The sequence below is a fragment of the Bombina bombina genome, chromosome 3 (genome assembly GCF_027579735.1).
Source record: "Bombina bombina isolate aBomBom1 chromosome 3, aBomBom1.pri, whole genome shotgun sequence".
Lineage (NCBI taxonomy): Eukaryota > Metazoa > Chordata > Amphibia > Anura > Bombinatoridae > Bombina > Bombina bombina.
In genome coordinates, this window is record NC_069501.1 from 444,552,374 (window position 1) to 444,571,066 (window position 18,693).

The 18,693-nt window shown below is 37.6% G+C and overlaps 1 protein-coding gene across 2 annotated transcripts in view; it reads left to right on the forward strand.

Moving 5' to 3' along the window:
• The first annotated feature begins 3,966 nt into the window (after positions 1 to 3,966).
• MAGI3 (membrane associated guanylate kinase, WW and PDZ domain containing 3) overlaps positions 3,967 to 18,693 on the forward strand; it is a 592,065-nt gene continuing 577,338 nt past the window's right edge. For both annotated transcript variants that reach the window (XM_053706657.1, XM_053706658.1), the window contains exon 1: positions 3,967 to 5,894. In XM_053706657.1, coding sequence (XP_053562632.1) covers positions 5,591 to 5,894 — 304 coding nt within the window. In that variant the 5' untranslated portion in view covers positions 3,967 to 5,590. The remainder of the gene's footprint in view (positions 5,895 to 18,693) is intronic.

The following is an 18,693-nucleotide window of genomic DNA, read 5'->3' on the forward strand; positions in this document are numbered from 1 at the left end:
TGAAGATATAGCTCCGAAACTGGCTGGGGCGAAGTTCTTCTCTACACTGGATGCTTTCAGCGGCTTCTGGCAGATATCTCTAGATCCACAGTGTCGCAAACTGACTACCTTCATCACACTGGTAGGTCGGTTTTGCTTCTGCAGACTCTCCTTCAGGATATCCTCTGCTCCTGAAATCTTTCAAAGAGCTATAAATTCCCTCCTAAGGGACCACGAGGGCATGGCAGTTGTCATGGACAACAATTTAGTGTATGGGTCTACATTGAAGGAACATGATCAGTGATTGAGCTGTGTGCTGCAGACCATTAGAGAGTCCAGGATGAAATTAAATAAAGAGAAATGTCATTTTAGAAAATCTGAGTTATGTTACTTTGGGCATATCATCAATGGAGATGGCATTAAGCTGGACCCTATTGAACAGATGAAAAGTCCTTCTGATGTACACAAACTGAGACAAATATTGGGCCTTGTGAATTATGTGGGCAGGTTCCTTCCAGATTTATCCACAGTACTAAACCCTATCACAGAGTTGTTGAAGAAAGATGTTGTCTGAGTCTGGGGTCCTTCACAGGAAGAAGCTTTTGTACAGGTCAAGTCCCTGCTGGGGTCTGCACTAGTGTTAAGGTTCTACAACCCTTCTAAAAAGACTGTGGTTAGTGCTGATGCGAGCAGTTATGGGCTAGGGGCTGCCCTCCTGCAGCTGAATGAGAACAAACTACAGCCCATCGCCTACTGTTCCCATACACTGACGGCTGCTGAATCGAAATACGCCCAAATTGAAAAAGAGTGCCTGGCTGCAGTTTGGGCCTGTGAGGGCTTCCAGCGTTAGCTAGTGAGTTTAGAGAAATTTAGTCTGGAGACTGACCATAAACTGCTAGTCCCTCTAATCAACTCCTATGATATTAACAAAACACCCCTAAGATGGCAGAGACTTCTGATGAGGCTGCTCAGCTTCAATGTTCAGGCAGTGCATGTGCCGGGAAACAACTGGAAGTGGCAGATAAACTTTCCAGGCTCCCTCTGGCTGCTGCTGAAGAATCTTAAACGGAATCAGATGTGAAAGTGTATGTAGATTCAGTTTTGGCATCCAAATCCATTTTGTCAGGGAAGCTAGAGCAAATAAGAAAGGAGACACGTTTAGATACAGACCTTCAAGAAGTTATTAAGTACATAAAAGAAGGTTGACCCGAGAGCCGGGTGGCCTGGATGTTTTTAAGTTCTTACCAGTCAGAGAGGTCATAGCTCATGGAACTGGATGGTTTAGTGCTGTTCCAAGACCACATTATTCCTGTTAGAATGCGGCAGGAGATGTTAAGCAGGATTTGTGATGACCACTTGTGTATTACAAAGTGCAGAAAAAGGGCAGCTACGATGGTATGGTGGCCTGGGATCAGTTCTCATATTGCAAGCCACGTGTCAAAATGTGCCTTTTGCCAGGAAAGCCGGCCTACTCAGCGAAGGGAGCCCTTGATTTCTACCCTGCTGCCTGCAGGCCCATGGCAGAAAATAGCTGCAGATTTGTGCAAACTGCATGGGAAGAAGTACCTAGTTGTGATTGACTACTATTTCAGGAATTTGGAGATTGCACCCTTGAATGAGATCACCAGTCAAGCCGTTATCACTCGTCTCAAGAGCTTGTTCGCCCGGTGGGACATATCGATGGAGTTAGTGAGCGATAACGGAATGCAGTTTGCCTCCATGGAGTTCAGTTCTTTCTGCAGTGAATATGATTTTGTCCATTCTACGTCAAGTCCACATTACCTGCAGGCCAATGGAATGGCTGAAAGGGCAGTTCAAACAAAAAAGTTCATTTTGAAGCAATCTGAGTCGTACCTTGCTCTCTTGGCCTATAGGGCAACTCCCACCCTACGGGTTTAAGCTCGGCACAGCTGATGCTAGTACGTCAGATTTGCACCACTTTACCTTCTGTAGGTGTCTTCCAGCCAACCAGCTCTGTTCCTCTGGGCGAGATCCTTAGGAGGGATGAAGAGGCAAAAAGGGGTTACCGATTCTTCTATGACAGAAAACACTCTGTGAGGCCCTTGCAGGAGCTGAATTTGGGCCAAAGCGTCAGAGTTAAACTGGATGATGAGAAGAAATGGAAGACGCCTGCTACGGTAATTGGACGCTCTCCAGAACCAAGGTCTTATGTAGTCCTTACTGATGGAGGGACAGTGACACGTCGAAATAGAAGAAATCTTAAGCCAGTACCTGAGAGTTTGGAACTGGATTCCTCAGAGCCACAGCCGATGGGATCCCCTGTTTTAAGAGGGGTGCCTTCCCCTTAACTAGATCACAGCGGGGATACTTATTTGCCTCCAGCAGACTCTCAATCACCTTCTTCTGTATCAGAGGACAGATCATGTAAAATGACGTCAAGTGGAAGAGTAGTGAAACTTCCAGCCCGCTATCAGGTTTGGTACTAGTTAGAGCAGTGACCAGAAGAATGGGCAGAATAATCCCATGGACTAGGGTAGTCTAACCCAATGTCCAAGTCAGGATCGTATTTCTTGTTGTTTATATATATTCTCTTATAACTTCTTTTTTGTACACTAAACAAAACTATTTTGTATGTTTCTTGTATACCTTGTTATTTGTTGTATGCTTTGTCCTTTGAAAAAGGGGAAGATGTGATGATAGTGGGAGGTGATGTCACCGGATGGGGGCGTGGCTTATAGCCGTTATTGTCTATGTGGCAGTTACTAAGTTAGATGTGTTGTGCAAGCTGTATACTTCTATGCTCTGCAATAAAATAGTGTTGTACCTTCTATGCTGTGTCCTGCATCTCATGACAGACGTGATCTACAGAATTCTATTAGAAGAATTTATGGTATCTTCTTATTAAAACTGTAAAAAACGATCCTTCGTAATGTGGTATCTGAAGATGTTGAAATGTAATTACACCTTCTTGACTGGGTTTTTACAGGGTATTCGCCTTCATTCATGATAAGTCCAAACACGGTTTAGAAGTTATACATTGTTGCAAAAACTGTTTCCATGGTCATAAAGACACACTCCTGAGGTCATATGAACTTAGGTTTACTCTTTAACAAAGAATACCAAGCAAACAAGGCAAATTAGACATTAGAAGTATGTTTTACTTGTATTTATTTATTTTTATAGTAGAATGTTTTAGCTAAACAAAGAAAGCTTATTACTTTCCTGTCCCTTTAAATGTTCAGGTTTTTTTTTAGTAAATTAGATCAAAGAAACCTGGCAAATTTCACCAAACACGTTCAAGCAAAAGTGACAAGAATTTGAAAAACAGGATCTAATTTAGAAGTCTGGCAGTAATATAATCACATAGCAATGCATTGTTTTCATCCTAAAATTAATTAAATAACACATACATAAACATTCAACATAATTAAAAAATATAATGATGGTTTAATTTAAAGTTATTCCAAATTCTCCTTTAAAAAATGTAAATTTAGCTTCTTTTTTTTTAGTTATTTCATAATATATTTGAATGCAAATCTCCCAATCAACCACAACTTCTTCCACACACAACTTTACTCATGAGATTGGGAAGGGATGGTAGAAACTCACACATAGAACCTCTCTGCCTTTAGCGTCAGAATTGCACGTGAACAAGTGATTGGCTACTACACAGAGGCGATGTTTATTAATTGACCAATGAGCGTTAACTAAAAGCCCAACGTGAACACGCCTACCTGACTTCTTACTCAATTCCCTGGCCGTCGATTTTGATCTCTAATAAAAACTTTGTACGTCACAGGATGACCATGGAGTAGGCGTGACCATATGCGGCGCCGGTGGGCGTGTATTACAAAAGAATGTAGGCGTTATCAACGTGATGAAGGCGTGGTCGATTGAGAAGTTGTGCAGGTAGATATAAGAAAAGGGGCGTGGTATGGATGTATGCTGGGCTTGGATAAGGCATCTGTGGGCGTGGATATGAGCAGTGCTGCGTAGCGCACCCTTTCTAGTTAGCAGTGTCTTGTCAGTCGCCGTCGAGTGTTCATCCGGCGATAGGACACAGTGGAACACGGCTTCGTGCACCCGGTGGTAAAGCGCGACCTGCAACCTTTAGCAAAGCCAGTTCTCGGAATAGCCTCCGCAGCACCCCCACTCCTCATCCTACCCCCTGGAATTCTACCCATGTGTACGGATCCCTCCAGTGACAGGCTGCTCCCGGGCACACACCCCTCTCCCAGCCTCATCCCAGGCTAACTTCAAACTCAAAACTTCCAAATACCACTGACAGCTGAGAAGAAAAAGAAATATATCCTTATGCCTATATTCAGTGATAACCCTAAAAGGTTCCATGAAACACTGGTTGGGAAGATGTGTTCGTTTCCTATTTGTTAGTGTATATATAAGTAATTTTAAAATTAGTTGGGCTTCAAAACCTTTTAAATGTGAGTAGGACATCTGAAAGGATATTAAGATTTTATTTGTGCTACATTGCACCATCACATTGTAATAAATAACATATCCTTTTCTAATTGGATATTTTGAAAATAGTGACACATATCCCTTGGACTTGTTTGATGTTTCCTGTGGATCGTGATTATGACAATAATATTGATGTTTGCAGTTTAGTAATATACCCTCAAATAGTTTATAGGCTTTTAAAAAGTATTTTGTTGTCAAATGAATTCATATTTAGAATAGGGTAATCAAGTTTTTTATTTCTTTCTCTTGCAGTTTTTGAATTAAAACTAGACAGGACAGAATTTTAACACTTATCTTTGCAGATAAAATATATGATTGGTTTTGTGAATTTATGAATGGCAACAGAGTTTCAGATCTTTATTAAATACATTTGTTGTTGGGTTTAAGCATCTGTGACATTATTGCTATTTCCTGCTGCCAAGGATATTCTTTTATTGGTTATTTTTCTATCCCTAATGTTGCCTTAATTTTTTAAAGTTTTATTTTATATCTTTATCACCTCCTTCAACCATAGTATTATTTTTCTTTTGACAACAGGCAAAAACCTATTCTCCATAGAGAGTGAGAAGCATTGATTTTTATCTGCATTTAGCCTTGGATCCAGTCTACGTTTTCCCTTGTGGAGACCACCCTTAATTCTCATTTTACAGACTAGACCCCCTGAAAGCTAACTTTACTTTTTCTTGTGAATTTGTGTGTGCTACAAATTTGCTGGTGATTTTTTTTTTTCTCCCTGTGTCTGAATCAGAGATCTAAATTATTAGCTTGTTCTCTTTTACTGCAGAATTTATACAGCTGTTGTGACACTTGTCTGTCTAGGGTATATTCTGTTAGTTATTTTATGTCTGGTTGCATGCGGTTGTCATGATAGTTGTCAAAAATTCTAGTTATTAATAACAGGGTTGGCTATTATACCTGTTTTCTTCTTTTATATTTTTAGTCTAGATTTTACAAACATAAAGTATTGCCAGAATCATTGATATACATACTTATATTACTAGTTAGTGTAATTTTCCTTCTTTTAGTAATTGGTAGATCCTGTAAGGAAGCTTTTCTTATCTGTGGTTCTATAGACTGTATTAAATTGCACACTAACTACATTTTCCTCCATACTACACACACTTTTTTGCATTGTGAAGGGCATTTTGCCCACTTTTTCGTATGAAGCACCATGTCCAAGACTCTAAAGAAGAAAAAGCATTGGTTGAGTAAAGTCCAAGAATGTGGTCTCTCTGGGGTTGGTGGAGACCCCAGTTCCCTTCTGGAGATTCGTGGAGGTGCAGAACATGGGGAGTTCCCTTATTTGGGTCGCCTAAGAGAGGACGCTTCCAGCTACATCGCAGGCAAAGTGCCTAGCCAAGGGGATGTGCTGTTGGAAGTAAATGGAACACCAGTTAGTGGACTCACACACAGAGACACACTTGCTGTGATTAGGCACTTCAGGGAACCTATACGTCTGAAAACCGTTAAACCTGGTGAGTACATCTGGCTGTTTGTCTTGTTCACCATCTTCATTGTGGGTTAAAACAACCATAAAAATAGGATAATTACTTATACCTTTTAATATTGCTTTAATGTAAAAATGACTTCAATGTGTATGCAATGGTTTTTAAATGAACAGGATGTCTATTTGCCTTTTTTAAATCTTTTTCATTTAGATTGTCGGCTTTTTCAGACACCTGATTCTATGCTTATGGTGTGTCTATTTTGTTTAGCCATTTTGTTTTAGAATGTTGCAGATGCAAATTATATACAGCAAACAAATCGGCAAGCTGTTTTTTTTTTTTTTTTTTTTTTTTCTCGTCCCCATATAAAGGTATGTGTGTATCTAACAAAATGTTTTGGCATCAGAAAGAACATGCTAAACCGTCTCCCTTGACTTGTTTAACCAATATTTTGCATTTATCTTGTACCATTATTTTGGTATAAAATAGTCATACTAAGAGTTAAATAAGCTTATTGTTTTTAAGAAATCTCTTGCATGTTTACTTCAGCCTCATAGGATGTGCTTCATAGGATTAGTTTGTTTTGGAATTTTGATTATACTGCTGAAATTACAAGATATATAATAGATTTTTTATATATATATATATATATATATATATATATATATATTACAGTAGTTCTTAGGTCTCTTTTTCAAACATAATTTCCTTTAAAACATATGAAACAGAGTTTATCTTGAAAACCATCTCTCAGGTTCCCTCTGTATGTTTTTTGGCATTACTCCCTATGTTCTTACTGGTTTCTGCAGCTCAGCTTTTTTTAGTGGAAGTATATAATTGATTGTGCATTTATTCATAATGTTGTTGAATAATTTACTCATCTAGGTTAAGTGGACAATTCCGTGAATTCTTTTGACACGCCTCTTCTTCAGCACTACATTCCAATAACTTCTTCATAAACAAATCCTGTAATGACTTTTAGAACATTGTAGGTTATGATCTCCGAATGGGGAGTAGAGATTCCAGCCATGAAAACTGCTTATTGCCGTGATCTATCATGAGCTAGAGCTTGACGTTATTATAACTCTATATATAGTAATACCTAAAATTACATTAAACACTAAATATATGTGCTAGATATAAAGCTGTGCTCAAAGCAACGATTATCCTGAGTATAATATGTAGATGTATTGTGGAACTGCCACTTCTGATTGACTCACCGGTCACATTTGCTTGGTATGAGCAGTTATTTATGACTCCCAAGTGGTACTTAAACTATGTGTTTAACACACAGACTTTTAGGGTCGTGGTGCTAATATTGCATACTCTAACAAATAAGGATAGATATAATGGCCCTTTCAGTGTTTTTTTTTTTTTTTTTTTTTTTTTTTTTAATATTGAAGAAATAAGTGGAAAGGTTTAGTCTCCATTAGACAGTGTGAGCTGCCATGTTGAAACCTAGTTTTCCCTAGGGCCTAATCTAATCTCCTTTGCTGTTGCCATATAGTCATATATACATTAGCTGTTAGACTAAGCAAACAATGACCCTATCAGTGTTGAGCCTGTGAGATCTGGAGACTGCATCTCTGGTTCTTGTGAGAATTTGACAACACATTTTTTACAGAGACAGTTATTGGGGATAAAATAAATAACAAACGTATATTGCAATTTTTTTCCTGCATATTAAAATTTTCTATTTCAATGTCAGAATGTGTTTACTGTTATTTTAAAATATTGCTTCACAAAAAATAGTAACGCATTTGGGAAAAAAATGGAATAGTTTGTTTATAATGTGCATGGTTCAACCCACAGAGCTAATATGTTCTTGGGCTGGTATTAAAAATTTTTTTTTTGTATGTGTGTGTGTATATATGTGTGTGTGTGTGTGTGTGTGTGTGTAAAAAAAAAATATATATAATGTATGTGTGTGTGTATATATGTGTGTGTGTGTGTGTGTAAAAATATATATGTGTATGTATGTATGTGTGTGTATATATGTATATATATATATATATGTATATATATATATATATATATATATATATATATATATATATATATATATATATATACACATATATACACATACATACAGTGTGTTTATTTATTATTAATTTATTTTCATCCAGTGGTATGACAAATCGGAGCCTTTACTGCCTGCCTGCTAATAGTAGAGCTTGCACCCACCACATTGCTCTGATCTGCCTGTTTTTACTATACTATTCCAGCATTAGGAGTTCTCCCTGCTTTAAAGGGGTATGGTACTAAAACAATATCTTTGTTTCCATCTAAAATACAGTGTTTAAAATGTTTTTTACAGAGTATATATATATATATATATATATATATATAATTATAATAAAAATAAATCTCTCTGCTGTATTCATTTTTATTAGCTTTTCAACAAGTTACATAGAAAACAAATGAAGCACAGAGAATAGGGAGCAAAACAGGCCATTTTCTGACCATGGCAAGTAATAGTCAAAGTTTCTGGGGTTGCTATAGTCCAGGTATGCAGTCTCATTCGCAGAAAGGTAAGAGAGCCCATTTAAAAAAATCCACATCCATCAAGGCTTTTAGCTAGCTTGACTGTAAACCATACTATAAATTTGAACAAGATACAGATCATAAATCTGAACAAGATACAGACCATAAATCTGTGAGGATCCATTGTCCAGAGTTTATTAAATCTGGAAAATCTCTATTGCACCCTTTAATTTGGGAAAAATGTTTGGAAGAGCCGCATTTTGGAGCATCAAATATAAAAGGGAAATCAATCCTCTATTGGCATTGCTCAAAGAACACAGTGTTTCAAATTTGGTTAAGGGTCTGATAAATTTTCTTGCCTCTATGTGCTAGAGTCTAGCTTGGTGATTTGTAAACCAAGAATGTAAGAATTCTATTTATATGTGTTCCATAGAGGTACTAGACTTGAACTTAACAGTTGTTACCAGGATCAACCCATGGACATCTGAGTGTAGTAGAGAATAATGAATGTCCGCAGGGAAATCAGGATTATTTAGTAATTGGGTTAGAGGAGAGAATTTTTAGGGATACCTCAGTATTTAAGTAGAATATGTAGCCAATCTCTTTGGATACCATGAAATGCGACTTTTGTTGCTTGCAATGAATTAGATTTAGGCAACCAACAAGTGCTCCCAAGTAGCATTTGACCAGTGAGATGATGCTCAAGTTAAACCGAGGGAGAAAAAGATTTTTAGCATGCTCATTTACAATGGAGTAGAAGAAAAAAAAAAAAAGTTACTGGGACAACTCTGTAATCTTCAGATATCGGTAATTAATTTTTTTTTTTTTTTTAGCATTTATATCTGATTCAGTTTTTAAAATATTTTTCAAGCACCTAGGAAGATCATTCTTACGATAGTTCTTATGTTCTCTTCTAAGACTGTTTCGAAATGTGAAGACTGCTAATCCTACTGTTTAGTGCATCAGCTCCACATCTTTTATTCCCACACCATCATTCTCAGTATGCACAATCTCTGCAGTACTGTACTTCTCATGTTCCTTCCTCTTGTACGATTATCATTTCAGACACTGAACATTCTCTTTTATTCCTATTTTTCCTATAGTTTTTTTTTTTTTTTTTTTTTCTGAATGGGAATGTCTGGTCTTATCAGTATAATATTCTCTCCCTCTGCACCCAACTGTAGAAATAGATCTCCTGCTTAAATTTCAAGAACACCTTTTATTCTCAGAGATACTCTGAAATATTCACTTATATTCAACCTCAAATCGTTTGGATTTTCACATTTTAGTTTAATGTAACTTTAATCTGTTATAGAATATGTCTGTGCTTGAGAAATGTCATGGGGTAGGTTTGTATATGTATGTGTGGGATATATATATATATATATATATATATATATATATATATATACTATACTGCAATATTAGTTTTAAAATGCTGCTAGCTAATTATTTTTTTAATAACAAAACCTCAAAGACCAAAGGAAAATAGAGAGTGAATAAACAAGAAGCTTGGAAAAAATCCATCAATATTTATAGAAAATTTAGTTATTTATTATGTTAAATTCTACCCATGCAAGTATACCATATGTATGAAACTAATACAGTAGGATACAAAATATAAAAAAGGAGGCACAGCAAACATTTAAAAATCAGACGGTGAAAAGAAACAAAAAAATAAATAGAGGCTGTGGACTAATCCCAATGGGTGGTTTCAAGGACCAAATTCAGCAACAGGCTACAAACTGGTGGAAACATGATATCGTCTGATTCTCAGCAGTTGCTGTAATTTTTTTTCATTGCAAGTATTATTACTTATTCTTTTGTATGGTCTTTCTGGGGGCTGGATCTTCTAGTTGAAGACCAGATACAGCATCTTCTGCCACTTCCTTCAGGACAGGTCCATTTGTATCTGCCTTTCTTTCATGTCGTCTCAGGCTGAGGATGGCATTGATGTGAAACAGGCCAGTTTGGATCAGTGATAGGATATAGCAGAATTAAGCCCTGAGTGCCAGACCCAATGGTAGGTTGATTATAATGATTTGATTGTAGTAGCAGGCCTTTCATGATGGATGCTCACACCAGATGCTGGTGAATCAGCAGCACTTGAGATATTGTCTTTGTTTCTGCTTGCATATCCTGTTATTGCACACATTGCCCCTGCAGGGTGTCTTCATCTTCTCATTAGTTATCCGTGTTTTTTTTTTTTTTTTTTTGTTTTTTTTTTTACTTCCAATCATTGTAGAAGGAAGCTGGTGTCTACCAAATGATGAGTATATTCACCTTTTGAGCAAAGACAACCATCGTAGGTCTCCCACAGCACAAAAAAATCATTCTTTTGTCATAACCAGGTTAGCCCCACAACCCAAAACCATTCTACCATGAGGTTTTCTAATAGCCAGGTCTTTTTAGTCAAAAGTTCTCAAATATTTGCCTGGGTAACAAATTAAAGGTTAAAATCAACTTTGTTTATACTTGCTGTATTTTTTCCCCCCATTATCTCTGGAAGATTATTTCACGAATCAACTGTAAAAAAGTTCTTATGCAAATTTTTGGCAAGCACTCTTATAGAATCTTATTAGCCCTGAGAACTTGATAGAATCAGACCCATAGCCTCCAGCATGGTACACACTTTTTAAGAAAAGACTTGTCTAGTGACCTTTTAAAATGGTGTATTTTCCTTGCTTTTTCTGCTGCTAATAATTATTCATAAATCATGTTGTGTGTGTGTGTGTGTTTTTTTTTTTTTTTTTTGTTTTTTTATTGGCATTGAGTCTATAATTCACCCTTTGAATTTTTGCATCCTAAATATGTAATTTTGCCCAAAGAGTTTAGTTATCAGTTACATTAGTGGTCACAAATAATAGTCGTTTAGAATGGAAAACATTTATATGTGTATATATACGTTCTTCTGGCATCCAGCTCATGGGGCACACAACGATTGGAAGAAGCCGGATTTGTCATCAATCTGCTAAATACAGTATGAGATGTGGGTGGGGGAACGGCGCTATGTTTACCATAACCCAGTGATATATATATATATATATTAAAAAGGAAGCCTCTTTAAAAATGTTAATGAATTAAAGTGCCCCTGTTTTAAAGATTACTTTTATATACTGGCCAGTAATCTGTTAGTTTACAATCACTTTAATACGACCTTTAGAAATTTTTGACATTTCATTATAGAACATTCCTCAAAATTTTTAGCCAGTGTTGACAACATACGGTATATAATGTTGAGAAGTGCTGATGTAATTATAGATCTATCATCATGTGCAGGGTGAATTCTTTACTTAGTTATTTATTTGTTGGCTTTGCATTCTGAAAGTTTTCATTTGAAGACCATAATAGTAAAAGAAAGCATGTACAATGCTATGTGTCGATTTGCTATTCCTTGGGCAGAACTGTAAGGTGATATATATTCAAGCACTAAGTAAATACTGTTTCTTTTGTATATTGAAATTACATAGACTTGAATTGGAGAAAAAATTTATAGGTTCTAATAGTATTGTCAGTTACCCTCTGCTCACAAATGGTTGTTGTGCAGTAGGGTTAAAGGGACACTAAATATAACTTAAACAATCATCTACAGAAATAATCAAGGGTTTTTTGCTATTATTTTCATACTCGGTGTTTATCAAGAGATGATGATCTACTTGGTTGTTTCATCATTTTAGAAGGAATGTAAAGCAGCTGTTGATCTAAAATGTAAATATAATTGTATGCTCTATATTCACCATGTAAGTCATTGACGCATGATTTTAAAATTGCAATACCGTTTAAGAAATGCTCCAGAGTTTTTTCCTATTTGTCATGCACCTTGCACTTCTTGTTACCTTAAATGTAAAATTGTATCCTCCATAAATGTATTAATTAAAATGCAACAGTGTTGCATTATAGATTTGATTATTTTGCTTACTTTTTGCTGTAAAATTTGCTTGTCCCTTTGTCCTTATAGAGGCCAAAAAGCAAATGCTTTAACCTAAGTATCTCCTCCATTGATTGTGGCTAATTAGTACTATCTATAAATCCGTTTTCACTATTCTAAGCAGTCACGATAACATATATAGCTGGGTAAGGCAATTTGCAGCATATTTAAATTCTCAGTAAAGTTGCTCCATATTAAAAGCTATATTGGCAACATCGTTATATATAACTAAGTTTCAAGTGATGGTAAATACTAGCGGTTGTGAACCGCTAGGATTTACAATCGTAACAAATAAAGGGGACTTTCATTTATGAAGTATAAAAAAACTTTATTCTGAAAGCTCCTTTATTTGTTATCAGAGTTCGCTGTGCTGAGCTGCTAAAGGCAGCCCACGGCAGAACGCTATTTGGCTGCGGTGACGTTTCGACCTCTTGGCCAATAGCCGTGCGGGCAATCCAGCTTGGCGCTGTGTGTTATAGAGTGCATACACACATCTTATTGTATCGGGAACAAGCCTGGTTGCTTACGCTCTCTACATCAGAAACAGCATCGAACCAGTTAGTCTACGAAGGGTGGAGCAAAGTGCGGTGCATAATAAAACGAAAGCTTTAAAATAAAATTAAAAAAAAAAATTTTTGTTGTTAAAACTTAGTGATTTAACTGATTTGAAGGATAGACTACCTGCGTGAATGATTGGAGAGGCACAACCTTACCATCACTTTAAGGGTATAGAACTGTAAATTAGTTTGTGCACTATTCTAAGCAGTCACTGTAGCATATGAAGCTGGGTCAGGCAATTTTCAGCATATTTAAGGGTATATAACTATAAAACAGTTTGTGCACTATGCTGCTATGCAGTCACTGTAGCATATGAAGCTGGGTCAGGTAACTTTCAGCATATTTAAGGGTATATAAAACAGCTGAATGTTGGAAACGCAAAGTAAGGATTATGTAATGTTGACAGGGAGACTAAAATAGAAGATAAAGAAGAATGTTGTTGTTGCTGAAATGTTCTACTCTGTCACTTAAAGGGACACTGAATCCAATTTTTTTCTTTTGTAATTCAGAAAGAGCATGCAATTTTAAGCAACTTTCTAATTTACTCCTATTATCAATTTTACTTTGTTCTCTTGCTATCATTATTTGAAAAACAAGGCATCTAAGCTTTTTTTGGATTCAGTACTCTGGACAGCACTTTATTGGTGGATGAATTTATCCACCAATCAGCAAGGACAACCCAGGTTATTCACAAAAAATGGGCCGGCATCTAAAGTAACTAAAGTACTTTTTGTAAACTAAAGCTTTACACTTACATTAGTTGTTTAACCCCTTAACCACCAAGGACGTGTCAGACACGTCCTACAAAAAGTGTCAGTTAGTGACTAAGGACATGCCTGACATGTCCTCTGGGATTTCAAGTGCTGGAAGCAATTGTGATCGCTTCCAGACGCTTTCAGGGTATTGCAGTGATGTACTTTGTGGCCCTCTCTGCATCGGCCATCGATGGTGCCGATCTTTGGTGGGTGGCCCATCAGTGGTTTAGTTCCGTTTCCTGTTAGGTTCGAGTGTGCGGGGGGGGCTGGGTGGGTGGGTGTGTGTGCCCTACATTTCCATTCTAATTTAATTGTATGAGAAGAAGGGAGGGGGAAATCAATGCTGGGCAAGGGATCTGGAAGGGGGGTAGGGTATTGAGGGGGGCAGCTACACTACAGAAAATTGGGGTTTTATTTTGAAAAAGGCATTTTTTTTTTTTTTTAACAAACTGGGTACGGCAGACAGCTGCCAGTACCCAAGATGGTGGCAACTAGGTAGAGGAGGGAGGGTTAGAGAGCTTTTTTTTGGGGGGGGATTAGGGAGGTAAGGGCTAAGGGGGGGGGGGGGGGGGATCTAACACTGCAGAATAACTATTTTAAAAAAAAATAAAAAAAAATTCTGCCAGTATTTAAGATGGCGGTGACAATTGCGGGGTAGGGAACAGAGCTGTTTGAGGGGGGTCAGGGAGGGATCAGGGGGTGGAGATGTGTGAGGCTGATCTGTACACTAAAGCTATAATTAACCCTACAAGCTACCTAATTAACCCCTTCACTGCTGGGCATAATAAAAGTGTGGTGTGCAACGGCATTTAGCGGCCTTCTAATTACCAAAAAGCAACGCCAAAGCCATATACGTATTTCTGTACAAAGGGGATCCCAGAGAAGCATTTACAACCATCTGTGCCATAATTGCACAAGCTGTTTGTAAATAATTTCAGTGAGAAACCTAAAATTGTGAAAAGTGTAACTTTTTTTTATTTTTTTTTTATTTTATCGCATTTGGCAGTGAAATGGTGGCATGATGTGTTTTGTTTTTTTTTCCTCATATTTTATCATTTTTTTATTTTATTGTAAATTATAAGATATGATGAAAATAATGGTATCTTTAGAAAGTCCATTTAATGGCGAGAAAAACTGTATATAATATGTGTGGGTACAGTAAATGAGTAAGAGGTAAATTACAGCTAAACACAGCAAAAATGTAAAAATAGCCTTGGTCCCAAACGGACAGAAAATGGAAAAGTGCTGTGGTCATTAAGGGGTTAAAAGACTAATCTTTGCATTGAGTATATCTTTATGGCTAGCATGTATTTACTGTAAAAAAGTAGATTGCAACTTTATTGGCAAATGTTGGGAATAACAGCTGGTGCCACTACACATCCATAATCCCTCCAAACACACTTCAAACAGTCATAGCAACCATTCTTCTCCAGAGAGAACAGGCTGCTGCATTATATATTTGAATAGGCCTGTTCACCAGATGTTAAACTGTTTGGCCCTCTGATAGCAAAAGGGTTCAAGAAAAAACAATATTTAAAAAATAAAATAAAAAAGATTCTGTGTATGGTAGATCTTTTTAATGAATAATAACCGGATAATGCTTTCGTAGCTACTTCCATTTTTTTCTAATCATATGTTTCAAGATTTCAAGGACTTTATTTACCAAGCTACAAGAGCAGCCTTGGAGCCCCCAGTGTTTCAGGTTTGCTGTTTCTGAACAATTAAACAAGCTAAAAAATGGCGGCTCCCAGTATAAAATGCAGAGCTTTACCATATAGATTCAGTAATGAGTTAATATGAGAACATCTTTAAAGAGTGCTGCAGGTACAGGAGAAAATATGGTAAATGGTAACCACGCTACTGTATTTGTACTAAGCAATGTCTATTTAAATAGTGTAACAGATTTCAATTACGTGACACGGTACCTACGCAGATGTTCCCGTACTGCTGAGCGGCACTGGAGAAAGTCTCGAGTTCAGCTGATTTTATTCATTACAAATTCATCTTGAACTCCTACTATTCTGCCCTTAATCTCTATAAGCAACATTACTTCTCTACTCTTATCTCTAATCTTTCTTCAAACCCAAAACGTCTGTTCTCCACTTTCAATACTCTTCTTTGCCTCCCCCCCCACCTCCTAATACAACTTCTCTGTCAGCTCAAGACTTTGCCAGCCACTTCAATAACAAAATTGACTCCATCAGAAACTAAATCAGCTTTCAACATAATTCCACTCTCTCACCCCCTCAAACGCTTGCAACCAACCACAACCCACATAAATGTTGCTCTTTCTCCCCTGTTACTGAGCAAGAAGTTTCTGCACTTATACTGCGCTCTAACCTCACTACCTGTCACTTTGACCCTATCCCCTCACAGCTACTCCCCTCTCTCTCTTCTACCCTTACCCCAATACTCAAACACATTTTCAACCTCTCAGCACCTGTATATTTCCCTCATCTCTGAAACATGCACTGGTCACACCTATCTTCAAAAAAACCTTCCCTTGATCCAACCTCCCCATCCAACTATTGCACTATTTCCCTCCTCCCTCCTTGCCTCAAAGCTTCTCAAAAAACTAGTATATGCACGCCAATCCCATTTTCCTTACATCAAACTCCCTCCTTGACCCACTGCAATCTGGATTTCGTCCCCATCACTCCACAGAGACCGCAATCGTTAAGGTTACCAACGACCTACTTACAGCAAAATCAAAAGGCCACTTCCCTCTGCTTATCCTCCTTGATCTGTCAGCAGCCTTTGATACTGTTGACCACCCTCTTTTGCTCCAAACCCTCCAATCCTTTGGCATCTGTGACACAGCCCTCTTGTGGTTCTCTTCCTACCTGTCAAACCATACCTTTAGTGTAGCCTCCTCTGCCCGTCACCACTTTCTGTCGGGGTACCACAAGGCTCTGTCCTCGGTCCCCTACTCTTCTCAATCTACACGTCGTCATTAGGTTCCCTAATAAAGTAGCACGGTTTCCAATAGCATTTTTATGCCAACGACACTCAAATCTACTTCTCTGCACCAGACCCATCTCCTTCCTTGCTAACCTGTGTCACTAACTGTCTTGCTCACATCTCTTCCTGGATGTCCTCACTACCTCAAGCTAATTCTCTCAAAAACTGAGCTCCTTATTTTCCCACCTTCCAAAATCACCACCCCCCAATCTCATCTCCATCATTATCCCTACCCCACATGCCCGATGTCTCGGGGTCACATTTGACTCAGAACTTTCTTTCACTCCTCACATTCAGACCTTGGCTAAAGCCTGCCGCTTCCACCTTAAAAACATCTCTAAAATTAGACATTTCCTTACACAAGACACAACTAAGATTTTAATTCTCTCACTCTCACACTCTCACTCTGTCCTCCCTGGTCTCCCCAGCTGCCACCTAGCTCCTTTTACAATCCATAATGAACTCCTCTGCCAGGCTCATCTTCCTTACATGTCGCTCTTCATCTGCTGCACCTCTCTGCCAATCCCTTCACTGGTTTCCTCTTGCCTTTAGGATTAAACAAAAAAACTCTCACTCTGACATACAAAGCCCTCAACTGCACTGCTCCCCCCCCCCCCCTATATCTCAGACCTTGTCTCCAGATACTTTTCCTTCCGCCCCCTTCGCTCTGCTCCTACTCTTCTCTCTTGTTACCTCATCACATTCTCGTTTACAGGACTTCTCCACGCTTGCTCCCATCTTGTGGAAATCTCTGCCTCGCTCCACAAGACTCTCCCCTAGTTTTAAAAGCTTCAAGTACTCCCTAAAGACTCTACTGTTCAGGGATGCATACAACCTACATTAACCTTCTTTTTTTTTTTTTTTTTATACCAGGTCCTCTCCTCCATTGCTATCCCCTGAACCCCCTTAGCATGTATGTTTAAGAGTCCAGCTGTATGTAGATCACCTTCTTAAGAGCTGACTACAACAGTGCGACTCTTGGCAGGGCCCTCTATCCATTTGATCCCTATAATTGTTTTGTTGTACTCTGCCTTTGTTTATAGCGCTGCAGAATCTGTTGGCGCTCTACAAATAACCGATGATGATAATTACGTGCCATAACAGTGAAACTCATCTGCCCGCCTGAGATTAATGGAGCCCTAAGTGTTTAATTGTTTTATATAGTCTTTAAAGGGACAGTCTACAATAGAATTGTTATTGTTTTAAAAGATAGAGAATCCCTTTATTACCCATTCCCCAGTTTTGCATAACCCACAAAGTTATATTAATATGAATCTTACCTCTGTGATTACCTTGTATCTAAGAACCTTCTTCCAGCCCCCTGATCACATGACTGTGACTGTTTATTATCTATTGTCTTGCATTTAGCATTGTGTTGGGCTAGATCTTAAATAACTTTCTGTGCCTGAACACAGTGTTATCTATATTAAAATTTCATGTCCTATCTAAATAATGAAAGTTTTTAATTTTGACTAGACTGTCCCTTTAAAGGGATATTAAACACTTTGGGAGAGTAATATAAAATGATAAATAATGCACAGTATCTGCAATATACTTTTAGTATTTTTGTCCCCTTTTCTTGTAATTCCATTCTGACGTTGTGAGCTTTTCACTTCCTGTTAGAAATGGAAGTGCAGAACACTGTTATATTCCACACAGCCATTGGCTGCACACTCTAGTGACCTATTTAGAACTGTCCTTAATTGGCCACATCAGAGAAGGTAACCTAAGTTACAACATGGCAGCTTCCATTGTTTTATAGACACTAAAACTTTACACTTATTTTGTCAGTATTTAAACAGCTATAGAAACTTTAAAAAACTGCATGTTATTCTCAGACTAATCTTTTCTTTGAGTGCACGATTCTATCCAGTATTTATTTAGTGTTTAATGTCCCTTTAAATCAACTTTTGCTTAATACCTTTATTCATAAATCATGATGGTTGCAATACTCGTCTGAGTACAGTGAAAGAAGCTTGAGATAAACAGCATTTTAAGATTTTAAAAAGGTATAAAGTGTGAACAAATGTGATCGCTAGAAAACAAAGCTTATTACAACATGAATAAAGCTATTTTGTTTAAAAGAAGTCTGTAGTTTACTATAATTGTCCCTTGTTTCTTAATGTTTTCCTTCAACATA